This window comes from Vulpes vulpes, chromosome 4 (assembly GCF_048418805.1).
Source record: "Vulpes vulpes isolate BD-2025 chromosome 4, VulVul3, whole genome shotgun sequence".
Classification (NCBI taxonomy): Eukaryota; Metazoa; Chordata; class Mammalia; order Carnivora; family Canidae; genus Vulpes; species Vulpes vulpes.
This window is the reverse complement of record NC_132783.1, coordinates 64,091,320-64,105,113: the sequence shown is the minus strand read 5'-3', so window position 1 is coordinate 64,105,113 and position 13,794 is coordinate 64,091,320. Positions and strand designations below refer to the sequence as shown.

Sequence of the window (13,794 nt, the reverse complement as noted above, 5' to 3'; positions counted from 1 at the left end):
AGGTCCTCACATCCACTGCAGTTTGCTAGGTGACTACTCTTCTGGAGGTTTATTCTCTCAAGATGGTAATTCAAGATTCCTGACCTAGGCAATGCTAAGAACTATTGAAGGCATAGATAGGTACAGATGTGATGCTGTACTCAGCAGGATCAGAGAATTAAAAATGCTAAGGTACACCTAGGCGGCTCAGTCAGTTAAGTGTCTGACTCTTGATCTCAGCTCAGGTCTTGACTTCAAGGCCACAAGTTCAAGCCCCATTTTGGGCTCCAGGCTGGGTATGGAGCCTACTTAAAAAAGAAAATGCTAAGAATTTCACCCCTCACTTTCCCAGTTCTCAACTGGATCCTAGAGCACTAGAAGACATTCTCTTACCCTCTAGTGAAGACTAGAAGACTTCTCTCTAGAATGCAACTAGTGTAAGAAAAAAACCTAAAGATCTGACAGTAGTCCTCTCCAAAAATTGGCCCATCCAGATTATCCTAGTGAAACTCAAAGTTGACCTGTCCCAACCATGTGCTCATGATTCCTAATCAGGAGAAGACAGCCAAGGAAAAAGTCCTTCATAAGGAAGAGATCAAAACAATAAGGCAGGAAAGAGCAAACTGGAAGTAAGTAACCATGCAAAAGAAGAACAAAAAAATTACAATATCCTTTGGAAAAAGCAAAGACAGAAAGATAAGATGTACACATCTTAAAAGAATAGAATAGTAGGAGAGCATGCAGAAAATAAAGAACTCTTGAAAATTAAAAACATTACAGCTGTCACTAAACATTATAGCAGTAAATTAATAGTCAATAAAAGGATGAGAAGATAAAGTTGAGAAAATTTCTAAGAAATCAGAGAAAAAGGGCAGTCAGTTAAGCATCCGACTCAGGTCATGATTTCAGGGTCCTGGGATGGAGCCCCACGTTGGGCTCCCCACTCAACAGGGAGCCTACTTGTCTCCCTCTTCCCTTACCCCTCCCCCTGATCATGTGTTCACAAACTCTCTCAAATAAATAAATCTTTAAAAATAAAAGAAATAAAAGAAAAAACACAAAAGAATGAATAGTAGACCTACCCCCCAAAAGATAAATACATTAGAATATATAATAGAAAGTACAATATTGGGGGCACTTGGGTGGCTCAGCTGGTTAATCATCTGCCTTTGACTCAAGTCATGATCCCGGGGTCCCAGGATTAAGCCCCACATTAAGCTCCCTGCTCAGCAGAGAGTCTGCTTCTCCCTCTGCCTCTGCCCACCTCCCACCCCACTTGTGTTCTCTCACTCTCTCTCAAATAAATAAAATCTTAGGAAAAAAAAAGTGCAACATTGATATAATGACTAGTCAAGAAAACACACACACACACACACACACACACACACACACACCCCAAACAAGAAAGAATAGTAAAAGGCAGAGGAGGGGAATAATCAACAAAACAATTCAAGAAAAGCAGCTGAAACAGAAAGGTCCAAGTTTGTAGAATGAAAAGAATCTAACAAGAACACAGGACAGTGGATAAAAATACATCAACATAAGGCATAATCACCGTGAAATTTTAAGACATTAGACACAAAGATTCAAGATTCCAAAGAGAGGGAAAAGAAAAAAAAAACATTAAGAAATAAAACAAGTCTCACAGGAAGAATGAGGAATTGGAAGAGCTCTGGACTTTACAGAAACGATGTTAGAAGAAAAAAAAGACAACTGAACAATACCAGTAAAATACTAAAGGAAAACATTCTATCTGGGTAAACCATGCAAAACCATACACAGGATGATATTCTCAGACACACACAATCTCTAAAAATCTTTCCTTCTCACTCATTTGTTCACTCATTTGTTCTTAAAAAATTACTAGAGAAAATGTTCCACCACAATGAGAGTATGCCAAGGAAGGTAAAAAAAAAGACAGGAGATGCCAAAAGGACTTCCAAGTAGTACTCTGAAGAGTGATTCCTAGAATGGGATCTCCTCAGGAAGATATCTGTGAACCAGATGCAGAAGGAAATCAGTCCATACTAGCACATAGCACAGAGTTATTTCCAAAGAAAGTAATACAAAGGACTGCTATCACTGTTGTGCTGTATCACAAGATACCTGCTGCCCCCACACAATCTGAAGGAGTTTAAATAGGTTTAGCTTGTTTTAACATGTTGATGAAATTCCAACTCTCCCCTCCAAGTCTTGCCAAGTGTTATCCCGGTCAGCTGACTACATCATTTTACCCAGCAGAAACATTTTGCTTTGACCTAGAAAGCTAGAGGTGTATTTGGTAAACCTAGATCAGAAAACAGCAGCTTACTACTCCCATACTCCTCCAGAGTATGGAACTACATACTCCTGTTCATCATCCACTATACTACATCAGAGTTTCTGATTTGGTAAGCCCCAATGCTTCCCAGAACTCCTTTATGACCCTCCCCACTGAAGTACCTTAGAGAGGCTTTTGCAACAGAGAAGCTGAATGGGAAATTAGAATATGGCCTACAGACTCTATTCAGGCAATATTCTCAGGGAAACTTGATCTGAGTGGAAATATTGCCTTTTCTTACATAGCAAGGCTTATGCCTGCTACTCAGTTTTAACAAAACTAAACAATATGCTCTTTAGAAATATATATTTATGTTTAATATATATACATATGTTTAATTATAATGAAAAGTAAAGGGATGATTGCACTAAAATCAGGATATTAATTACTTCGGGAACAGAAATGCAAAATTCTTTTAAGTAAATATTGTTTGTCCATCACTATGGTAGACATACCAATGTTCATATTCATACTATTCCTTAAATTATATATATATTTTCATATACTGCCTAGATGTCTGACATATTAGAATTATAAAGACTGAACTTTAGAATATTCACAGCATTTGGTTTAAAAAAACAGTTCATGCAAGTAACCATCTGAACTAAGAGACATAAAACAATTTCTATCACATTCTAAGTGAGTAAAAATCCAAATACTTAAGTATTGAGAAATGTAAAATATTTTTTATGAAGATACATACTTCATTTGATAGGTCGTATTTCCCCCTTCCCCTGATAGTCAAATTTATTAAATCTCCTCTCCAGTCTTCCTCATTTTTATTATTTGATAGTTATACTTCATTCTGCCTTAAATATTAAGCAATAATGCCATCATAAAAGAGATCATAATAGATGTAATAGAGATAAGCAAAGTTTAGTATTATTTACCAAAAATTCAGTATAGCTGTGTAAGTCTAATATTACATAACAGAAACCATGCTTTAACTGGCAATGGAAAAAGATAGTACCTGAAAAACCCACAGTACAATACTGTAGGGTGTGAATAATAAATCATAACTAAAATTTAATGAAGCTTTTAGATCTACTAATAATAGAAATATTTTCAAGCCTCAATCAATGGCTGATTTTATTTCAAGTAACAACAGACAATAAAATTTTGGCCCAATTAAAAAACAATGAATTGCCTTTATAGAACTTGATTTTTAACAATGAAAAACACATACTGTATGCAATAGGCTATTTGTTATGTTTACCTTGAAGTCCATTAAGGATAGAAGTAATTTCTATGGATTTAATATGAGCTGTATCAGAGTTTTTGGCATCGGTAAGATCCAGTTTGGATACCATTTCAGGAGATGGATTTGTCTGGAAAGGTGGTTTTGACAAGCGCCGAAGTTTACAGTTTTTAGGAGAGTATTTTTCATCTTTGTCTTTTTCTTTGTCTAATTTATTCTAGGTTAAGAAAAAAAAAGTATCTCACATTAACCATGAGTTATTATGAGGCATTTATTAGTAACAATGTTAATACTCATTTTAAATTCAAAGCTGTATTATATATTATTAAACAATATGAAAAGAAAGAATATAAGAAGCTCTTCAAAAACAGAGACAGTGGGATACCTGGGTGGCTCAGTGGTTGAGATTCTGCCTTTGGCTCAGGGCATGATCCCGGAGTCCCGGGATGGAGTCCCACATTGGACTCCCTGCATGGAGCCTGCTTCTCCTTCTCCTTCTCCCTATGTCTCTGCCTCTCTCTCTCTCTCTCTCTCTCTCTCTCTCTGTGTCTCTCATGAATAAATGAATAAAATCTTAAAAAAGAAAACACAGAGATGGTTTCCCAAAGTTGTTTTTTTGTTGTTTTTTGTTGTTTTGTTTGTTTTTTTTTAAGGATCATACATTCATTCATTCACGACACAGAGAGAGAGAAGCAGAGACAGGCAGAGACAGAAGCAAGCTCCCTGCAGTGAGCCCAATGTGGGACTCGATCCCAGGACCCTGGGATCACGACCTGAGCCAAAGGCAGACGCTCAACCACTGAGCCACCCAGGTGTCCCTTTCCCAAAGTTTTTAACAATTACTACAAGTGAGCAAAATGTTTTTTGTTTAATATTTAAATTTTAATAGTGGAGTTAAATTAGTAATCCCATAAGCAATTGAGACTAACAAACCTCATACTGCTAATAATTGGTGTTACAAATTATTCAAAATTAAATCCCTAAGGCTTAAATATTCATTAAAAAAACAATTTCAGGGGCGCCTGGGTGGCTTAGCAAGTTGAGCATCTGCCTTCAGCTCAGGTCATGATCTTGGATCCTGGGATGGAGCCCCACATTGGGCTCCCTGCACAGTGGGGAGCTTGCTTCTCCCTCTCCCTCTGCCTGCCACTCCCCCTGCTGTGTGTGCTCTGTCAAATAAATAAATAAAATCTTTAAGAAAATAATTTCAACCTGGTAGTTTCAAAACTTGTAACATTTTCAATATAAAATGTGGGTTGGGAATGACAAAATTCTAAACATCTTCATTTAGCTGGCAATGATGAGTAACTCTAAACAAATGATCTCTTGTAAAGTGAAGTTGGAGACAACTTTCTTGCCTCAGTGGTAAATTACCATTTGTAGTAAAGAATTGTCTGTTTACCAATAAGATGAGGAGAGGCTAACTAAAATACTTCTGGAAATTGTTTTTTGAATCTGTTCTGAAAATAATTTATGGGAAAAATCATTTAGACAAGCTTCCTAAATGATGATGTAGAGCATGATGGAGCAGTAAACGACTCTGACATCCTATTATAGAGACAGACTAGAATCTCAGTGACTATTTTCACACTTCTCCCAAAGATGGTACATCACCATCATCACTCTGGATGCACAGAAGATAATTCATTACATATTACAGACGCTTTAGGGTAAAGGTTCTCCATGTGTGGCCCTGGACCCATGCCATGAGCATCTTCTGGGAATATGTTAGAAATGTAAACTCCTGGAACCAGCCTCAGATCTAGTGAATAAGAAATGCTGGGGATGCAGCTAAGCCTTCAGAGTTTCAACAAGTCCTCCAGGTGACTGATATATGCTCAAGTGCAAGAGTCACCTATTTAAGACATCTGGGTTTAATTCTCAGAATGCACTGGAAAGCCTTATGTGCAGGTAGACAACAATAGTCTATCAATAATTAGTGCTGTTCCCATTTTTGTACCATTACCAGCCTTTTATTATTTTATTCCAGAGATTATAATGTATCATGTAGTCTGAGAGCAGAAAAGGTCCACCCCACTCAAAATTCAAATATGGCTTTCATTCATTCATTCATTCATTCATTCATTCATTCATTTATTTCAAATATGGCTTTTAATGGCTATCAGAAGAAAGATGAGAGGGAGGGGGGTGCAATATCAAAATATTATCTAGGAAGCATTTTCCAAAATTTACATGCCTCTTCCCCAAAGACCAGGAATTATAATATGCCCTGGGAGAGGCCAAGAACTAAACTGAGAATAAATATTTATGAAAAAATCTCTCTAGGGAATATTCTAATACCACTTCTCCCATCTCTACACCCCCTCTTCAACTAAGCAATACTCCTCCTAAAACTTGCTGTGTATAGACACTGGCTTTTTTTTTTAACACCACTCATAACTTTTCCAATAGCTAAAAATAATGCCATAATTTCCATACTTCCCAATAAAGACCAAGAGTGAAGATAAAAGGGGTTTGAGAAGCTACCAGGTTGTTACACTGGAACTTGAAGAACAGATTTGATTTTACAGTGAGAAAAGAACCACCATTCTGGGGGAAAGTCTGCACTATTTGGGACCACCAGCAGGAAAGTAAACAGTTCCTCACTGGGAATACAGGAAATTGAATTTCAAAAGAACTACTAAACACCTCAACTATAGATATCATTCAAAGGACTAAAAAAGCCATTAAAAAGATAAAAAAAAATTTTTTAAACCTAGTGACTGGTTGACTTTCTAATAAAAGTTAAAAGATTTAGTCTTAGAATAAACAAGAGTAATTCTATCATACACGGCAGTAGCATTAATTTCCAAACAAGCTCATTAATAGATTCCCACAGTACCCATCGACGGTGGGGCTAATGTGGTCCTGTGAACATGTTCTAAGCTCCTGCCAACAGAGTCAGACAAAGATGAAAAGAAACAGAGGAGGTGCAGACAGGCTCTCCTCTGCGTTCAGATACGTCTTCCTCTTCCTTTGAATAGTTTACAGCCATTACACTAAGCCAGGCTCCTAGACACACTATTTAATGATTCCTCACTGGAGAGGAAAGGGGGAAAAAGGACTGAAATAACTAGAAATCTGTCTGGATGGTCTTACCCAATGTTAGGACTAAAAAACCCTCAAAGATCACTTAGTCTTGTTTTAAAAGATCTTTCCCAAAAGTTGACAATATTAACTATACCCAAATCTAGCATTTGATAAATTCGCTGTTCGGAGAGTATTTCCATCTCTACTAACATTCATGCACACACACTTAATACATCATTTTCGAGGAAAAGTTCTTTGATTAAAAGCTATGATATAGCAAAATAAGTACCTTTATTTTCTTCCGATGTTTTATCTTTGGCACATTTTTGTCAGCAGGTCTTACTATTTTATCTGCTTTAATCCATTCATCATACCTAAAATTAAAGGAAATTAATATAAATACACAAAACATCACAGAAGTAACTATGCCATATTTAAGAAAAATTCGTAAATAGAATTGTAACATTTTAGAATAGGAAAAGACCTTGGAGACCATTTAGTTCAACTTCCTGGTTTGATGAATATAACTACCAAGGCCCAAAAAGAGAGATAAAGTGATCTGCTGACATAATGTCAGCTTCTGGCTGAGCCAAGACCAAAAAGAAAGATCTTTTGACATCTAAACTAGCACTCCTTACTCTGCTACACCAGAAAAACCAAATTGTATTATAAAGAAACCACAATATATTCTGGCTTTTTCTGTTTTATTTTGTTTTCTTTTAAGCAGCAAGTGAGACAGTTGGTTTTTTTTTTTTTTCTAGACTCATCAGGAAGCTAAGGAAATACGCTCTAATTTTAAATGACATTGTGATAGGACAGCACATTATAACTTACAAACAATGCAAAATCAATTGAAATAAAAAACACCTTCTCATAAAATAGTAGGAAAGCTTTACTCTGTCAAATTTTTCAGTATTCTGAGGTGCTTCCTACATATACAGACAGCTAAGAGTCAACAGCTCTGACTCTGATGGCCTTTCCAATCAATGCTGACAGTCTGTGCGCATTTCATAGGGTGCAACTTACTACTGACTGCAATAAAGCTATTTGTTTAAAGCAAAACAGAATGGCAGTTTATTTTTATAAAAATTCAGCTAGAAAGAAGAAACATTAAAAATGAATTAACCTCTTTTTATGTTCAAAAGTTATATACAATTACTGTGGAAAATGGGAAACTACCTGACATTTTTAACTCCAGAACACGGAACAATTGAAAATGAGCTTTTAAATTAAAATGTCCTCATTATTTGAGGTACTAAATGAAGTAATAAAGGTCCTAAGTCAGGAAGTAAATGACTTGGGTCATTACCTGACGAATACATTATATTCTTGCTCTAGAGTAGGCCTGGAAAGTATGTCTGTAACCACTCCCAGATAAATTCTACTGGCTGGTGTAAACTACTAGCTGCAATAAAGCTGAGGGCACACCCTTCAGGCAAAGGATTATGTCTATCTGCTGGAAGCTGCTGGGGGGGCCACAGTGATAAGTAAAAAGAATGAGAAAGAATGCAATGCGTTCTAGGAAAGTCTTCACATAATCCCTGCAGGCTAGTTATGTGGCTCTGGTTAAGCCATTCTCAACATCAGATTTAGTGTATTCTGTATAAATAAGACTATTTTATTTATTTTTTTAAAGATTTTATTTATTTATTCATGAGAGACACACACAGAGAGAGAGGCAGAGACACAGGGAGAGGAAGAAGCAGGATCCCTGCAGGGAGCCTGATGTGGGACTCAATCCCGAGACTCCAGGATCACACCCTGGGCCAAAGGCAGGCGCTCAACCACTGAGCCACCCAGGTGTCCCAAATAAGACTATTTTAAAAAGTAAAATAAAAAAATAAGACTGCATATCACATACAGTTTTTGAGAATCAAACATATGATTAAGTACTTTGAAAACTTCTAAAACAAATATTATTCTACTAAACATACCCCTTTTGGTATTTATACTGGCACAGTAACACCTATCTAAATATTTACAGTACTTTTCACTTTCCTATGAATACTAAAAATTGCATTATGCTTGAGATGAAAGCAATTCAGTTCCTTCCAAAATTGGGGTGAAGGTGGAAAATGAACAGAAAATATTTCTGCCCTCCACAAAGTTGAATGTAAACGAGAAGCTGCTCTTATTTGCATATAGTTATGGAAGTCAATGCTGTATACTTTGTTTAAAAGAAAACAAAAGAAGCTTTCTATCTACTTAGAGATAACTGAAGATAGTTCATGATGGTTATATATAACAACAACCTAAACTAAACAAGGATATATTATTTTTAACCTTTCTTAAATGAAGACTATCTGTTGTGTCGTTAGTTTTATAATATCAGACATTTTTATTATTCAACTTGGGTTTTTTTTTTTTCAACTTGGGTTTTTGACATGAATTATATTTCAAATTAGGGCAAAATAGTAGCTTTAACTTAAGATCACTACCACGATGTTATATATTTATTTTACATGGAACACCAAATACATCAAACAAGCAAAGAATACATCTGCCTCCATAGTTAAAATGTCCACTATGACAGAGGAAGACTTCTTTAAGACTCAGAATAAATGTTAAATTTTCTTCAGAAGAAGGTAGAAGAAACATACACATCAGTAACAGCTATTGCCTGGTACAGGCTGATGCCTGAGCTCCAACAGTGTACAGATGCCAACTGGTAATTATTTTCTATAAGAAGACTGGCTATTGGAAGAACTTAAAGTAGTGAGTGTGGATGTGGAAAGCGTTGGAACAGACAGAAAAGAAAAAAAGACAAATTCTGGAATTAGATGAAATGAACTACACAATTCTAAAATATCTGAATAGTAGTAATTAAACACTATGGTCTTACTGCATTTTAAAAAAGATTTTATTTATCTATTCATGAGAAACACACAGAAAGAGGCAGAGACATTGGCAGAGGGAGAAGCAGGTTCCCCACAGGGAGCCCAATGTGGGACTCAATCCTGGGACCCAGCAATCACACCCTGAGCCGAAGGCAGATGCTTAACCACTGAGCCAGCCACCCAGGCATCCCTGGTCTTACTATTCTGGATGATAGTTTTGTTTTAAAATAATGAATATTCTGTATGGTTTTAGGAGATGCCTTGGACAATCATTTAGATATGTTTCTTTTTTTTAAAAGATATTTTTATTTATTCATGAGAGGCACAGAGAGAGACAGAGACATAGGCAGAAGGAGAAGCAGACTCCCTGTGGGGAGTCTGATGCAGGACTCAATCCCAGGACCCTGGGATCACAACCTGAGCCAAAGGCAGACACTTAACCACTGAGCCACCCAGGTGTCCCTAGATATGTTTCCTATTGAAGTAATTACATGGTAACTTATAGTCCTCTAAGTATTAGCTAATATTATTACTCTTTTATTAGTTGCCTCTTTCTGTTCTACTTTCTCAGTGTGTGTTTGTTCAGGCATTCCCCTGTTCTGACACTACTTAAAATTTTTTCTTTTCTCCATCAAATGTATTCCCTATTTTTATAAAATGTAGTAACACAATATTATTGTTATTATAATTAATAGCCTTTAGAACTAGAAAATGCCTTAAAAACCTATCAATGAATTTATTTCGCAGATTAAGAAAACCCAAACCATGAAAGTAAACTGACTTTGCAAGCAATAGGCTTGCCAAAAACAGCACCAGGTAGGGAGTTAGAGAAAAATGGAAGGTAGAGAAAGGGACTGCCTCTTAAAACATTCTGGTCAGTATCAGCATAATGACAGAAGGCATGGCAGGTGCCATTCAGAGTAAGCATAGAGAAGAATTATAGATCAGCAACTGGAAAAGCCACCTTCAAAGTGCACAACCACAGCACCTGGGGGGGCTCAGTTGGTTAAGGGTCTGCCTTTGGCTTAGGTCAATGATCCCAGTGTCCTGGGATTGAGCCCCAAGTCAGGCTTTCTGTTCAGCAAGGAGTATGCTTCTCCCTCTCCTTCTGCCGGCTGCTCTGCCTGCTTGTGCTCTCTTTCCTCTTGTCTCCTTCCTCTTGTCAAATAATAAATCAATAAAGTCTAAAAAATATTTTAAAAGATATAAATGCACAACCTATGATGAGGGAGAACTGAAAATAATGTGAGAATTTTGGTTAAGGGAGCCCTTTTAAATTATAAATGCCCTTACCAAATAGAAGTTGAGATCATGGACACAAACGTTAGCCCAGACAAATATTTCAAAATTTAATGAGATTCTACATAGCACTTTGTCTGATTAATCTTAAAAAAAAAAAAAAAAAAAAAGATTAGAGAATAAACTGAGAACTGTAACTGATCATCTTTTATTTTATTTTTCAAAAGATTTATTTATTTATTTATTTATTTATTTATTTATTTATTTATTTATTTATTTATTTATGAGAGACACAGAGACAGAGAGTCAGAGACACAGGCAGAGGGAGAAGCAGGTTCCGTGCAGGAAGCCCGAAGTGGGACTCGATCCTGGGTCTCCAGGATCACACCCTGGGCCGAAGGCAGCGCTAAACCACTGAGCCACCCGGGCTGCCCTGATCATCATATTTTAAAAATAAGAAATGTTCCTTCCCTTTATGTAATTACTCAGAGTATCATGCAAGTGTTCCATTTTCTTTATAGAATACATTCAAAGAACACAAAGGAGAGACACATAAGTTCATATGGGAGAAAAAAATTGGTGCCAAATCCCCCCCCCCCCCCTATATTTCCTACAGATACCAACTTATGTAAAAGAAAGGGGTAGGCCAATTTAATTTTGACTTTAATAGTGCCAGTTAATTTAAATAAAGGAGACAGTATTAGTAGGTCAAGATCTCTGACTCCCTATCAAATACCAAGAATTAACACTTGAATGAAATGAATCTAGTTCAGAACTACAAGAAGTTGATGCTGCTCATTCTATATAAACTTTGTCTTTTAATACAGTATACTTAATATATATTTAAAAAGAAACTATACATTTACTACAAGCATAAAAGAAAATAATCAATGAAGATAAAAAATGAGAAAATTCAGCTCAAATTCAAATATCTTGGATATCATAAAAATTGAAACTACTGGAAGTGGCAAAAAGCAGAAAATTGCAGCTAAGAAACAGAAGACGATAAAATAGTTCTCAATATCTCCTTAGAGTACTATATCAAAGTAAGATATCCATTCATCCCTCAAAATACATTCTTTTTTTTTTTTTTTTAATTTATTTATTCATGAGAGACGCAGAGAAAGAGAGAGGAGAGACACAGGCAGAGGGAGAAGCAGGCTCCATGCAGGGAGCCCGACGTGGGACTTGATCCCAGGTCTCCAGGATCACGCCCCGGGCGGAAGTCTGCACCAAACCGCTGAGCCACCTGGACTGCCCTCAAAATACATTCTTAAAGAATATTAAGAATCTTAATAACTAAATGCGATACTTTTTTAATTTGAAAATGTTTCTAGTCATTTTCTCAGACATCCTCAAATACACAAGAATGCTGTCCTTCCCTCGGCTCTCCAATATTCTTGGTTTTGCTTTAAGTACCACAGATGGAATCAAGAGTATGTATTTTGATGATGTCTCTCAATGCATAGGAAGAACACTGCTTAACAAGTATTTAGGGTAACAGGTCTTCAGAGAAACCACTTTTTATCATTTTAATACACCTAGATTCTTCTTCAAGGTTAGCAGGCCTATTGGTTGTCTTGTTTATGATCACATGGTCTGAGAGCTAGGAGAGAAATGTAAGCTAAGCAGTGGGCCTTCAAACAAAATGACTGGTAACTCTGGATTCAAGCAGTAATAGAGTTCTATGAGAATGTCTGAAGAAAACCAGGTAGTTTGGATTATTGATAAAAACTGTGCTGCCTTTAGCCTGGGGCCTGATCCTGGAGACCTGGGATCGAGTCCCATGTCAGGCTCCCTGCATGGAGCCTGCTTCTCCTTCTGCCTGTGTCTCTGCCTCCGTGTGTGTGTGTGTGTGTGTGTGTGTGTGTGTGTGTGTGTGTGTCTCATGAATAAATAAATAAAATCTTAAAAAAAAGAAAAAAAAACGTGCTGCCTTTAACTGGACGTTATCTTTAAAAATCACGATCACAAGAAAGTAATTGGCCTCTTTGTGACCAAAGGGAATATAGTTTGCCAGGGCACAATGAAAAGATAACTAAATATTTCCATTTAAAAACAAATATTGAAAAACTAAGAAAAACAAATATTGAAACAAAAATTAAAACAAATACTGATTTAGAAAATTAAGTCTGATAGTAATTAGACCATATTTTTCAATGATCAATTAATGCACTGTCGGGAATGCATGAAATCTAGACAAGTATCTCATCAGGTATTTAACTAAAAGTATTGAGGAAAATATTTTGAAAGTATATATTTGGTGTACTTGAGAATACCTCTATTGAAATCACCTAATATTCAACTAATGGAACAAACATGAAAGAACAGAAGCATGAGCAACTCATTTAACTTATGTCTGCTCCCTGACCTGTATAAAATGAAGGAGCTGGATCCCTAAAGTAAAAAAATTATATGAAAACTCTGTGACTGAAAGTATGCATGAGGGCTTATTCATTTGGTAAATACTTCTTAGGTACTATTTATGTGACAGATTGTGTACTAGGCACTGAGTATTTAGGAATGAATACAACATGGCTCCTTCCCACAAGGAGCTTAGCATGGAACACAGAAGACAATACTAAGCAGAAATGGCAAAATTAACAATACAAACCTTCTGAACCTTCTGAAAGCAGCAGCCACATAGATATTGGAATTTTAAAAATGTGTTCAATTTAAATATTCATACAAAGCTAGAAGGAACCATTCAGAGACCATAATATACTTGCTCTCACCAGAGAAAAACAGAGAAAAACAGCTTTCTGATTTTTGTTTGGATGTGTTGGCAAATCATCTTAGCAATGATAAAAACGGAAAAGAATTGTTAATCAATCAGATATAAGAAACCAAAATGGTTCTGTTGCCCACATTAATCCACATTTTGGTTCTTCTTAAACCCAACCAAACCACCTTCAAAGAAATATTATCAGTGTGTATCAATACATACCCCAAAAGACATAACTTCAGAGATTTAAAAAAAATTACATGCAGAATAAAAGTATTTTAAAAATAATTTCATAAGCAAAACCAAACTGACATTAAAAAGCTCCATCTGAAATATATATACAAATTATAAAAAAATTATAAAATCTAAGAACCAACCATTAATTTAGATAAAATATTAAAATCATCTGTATTTTGTTTTCTGTGACGGTTAGACTCATTTAATAACAGCTGAACAATACGTACTT

The 13,794-nt window shown here is 36.0% G+C and overlaps 1 protein-coding gene across 5 annotated transcripts in view; it reads right to left on the bottom strand.

Moving 5' to 3' along the window:
• The window catches only part of ARID4B (AT-rich interaction domain 4B), a 148,046-nt gene that overhangs the window by 19,188 nt on the left and 115,064 nt on the right, over positions 1-13,794 (bottom strand). For all 5 annotated transcript variants that reach the window (XR_012001063.1, XM_072755938.1, XM_072755940.1 and 2 more), the window contains 2 exons: positions 6,817-6,901; positions 3,516-3,714 (listed from right to left, as the gene is read on the bottom strand). Coding sequence is in view for 4 of the 5 variants with exons in the window: in XM_072755938.1 (XP_072612039.1) it covers positions 3,516-3,714; positions 6,817-6,901 (284 nt within the window). In the remaining variant the exon portion in view is untranslated. The remainder of the gene's footprint in view (positions 1-3,515; positions 3,715-6,816; positions 6,902-13,794) is intronic.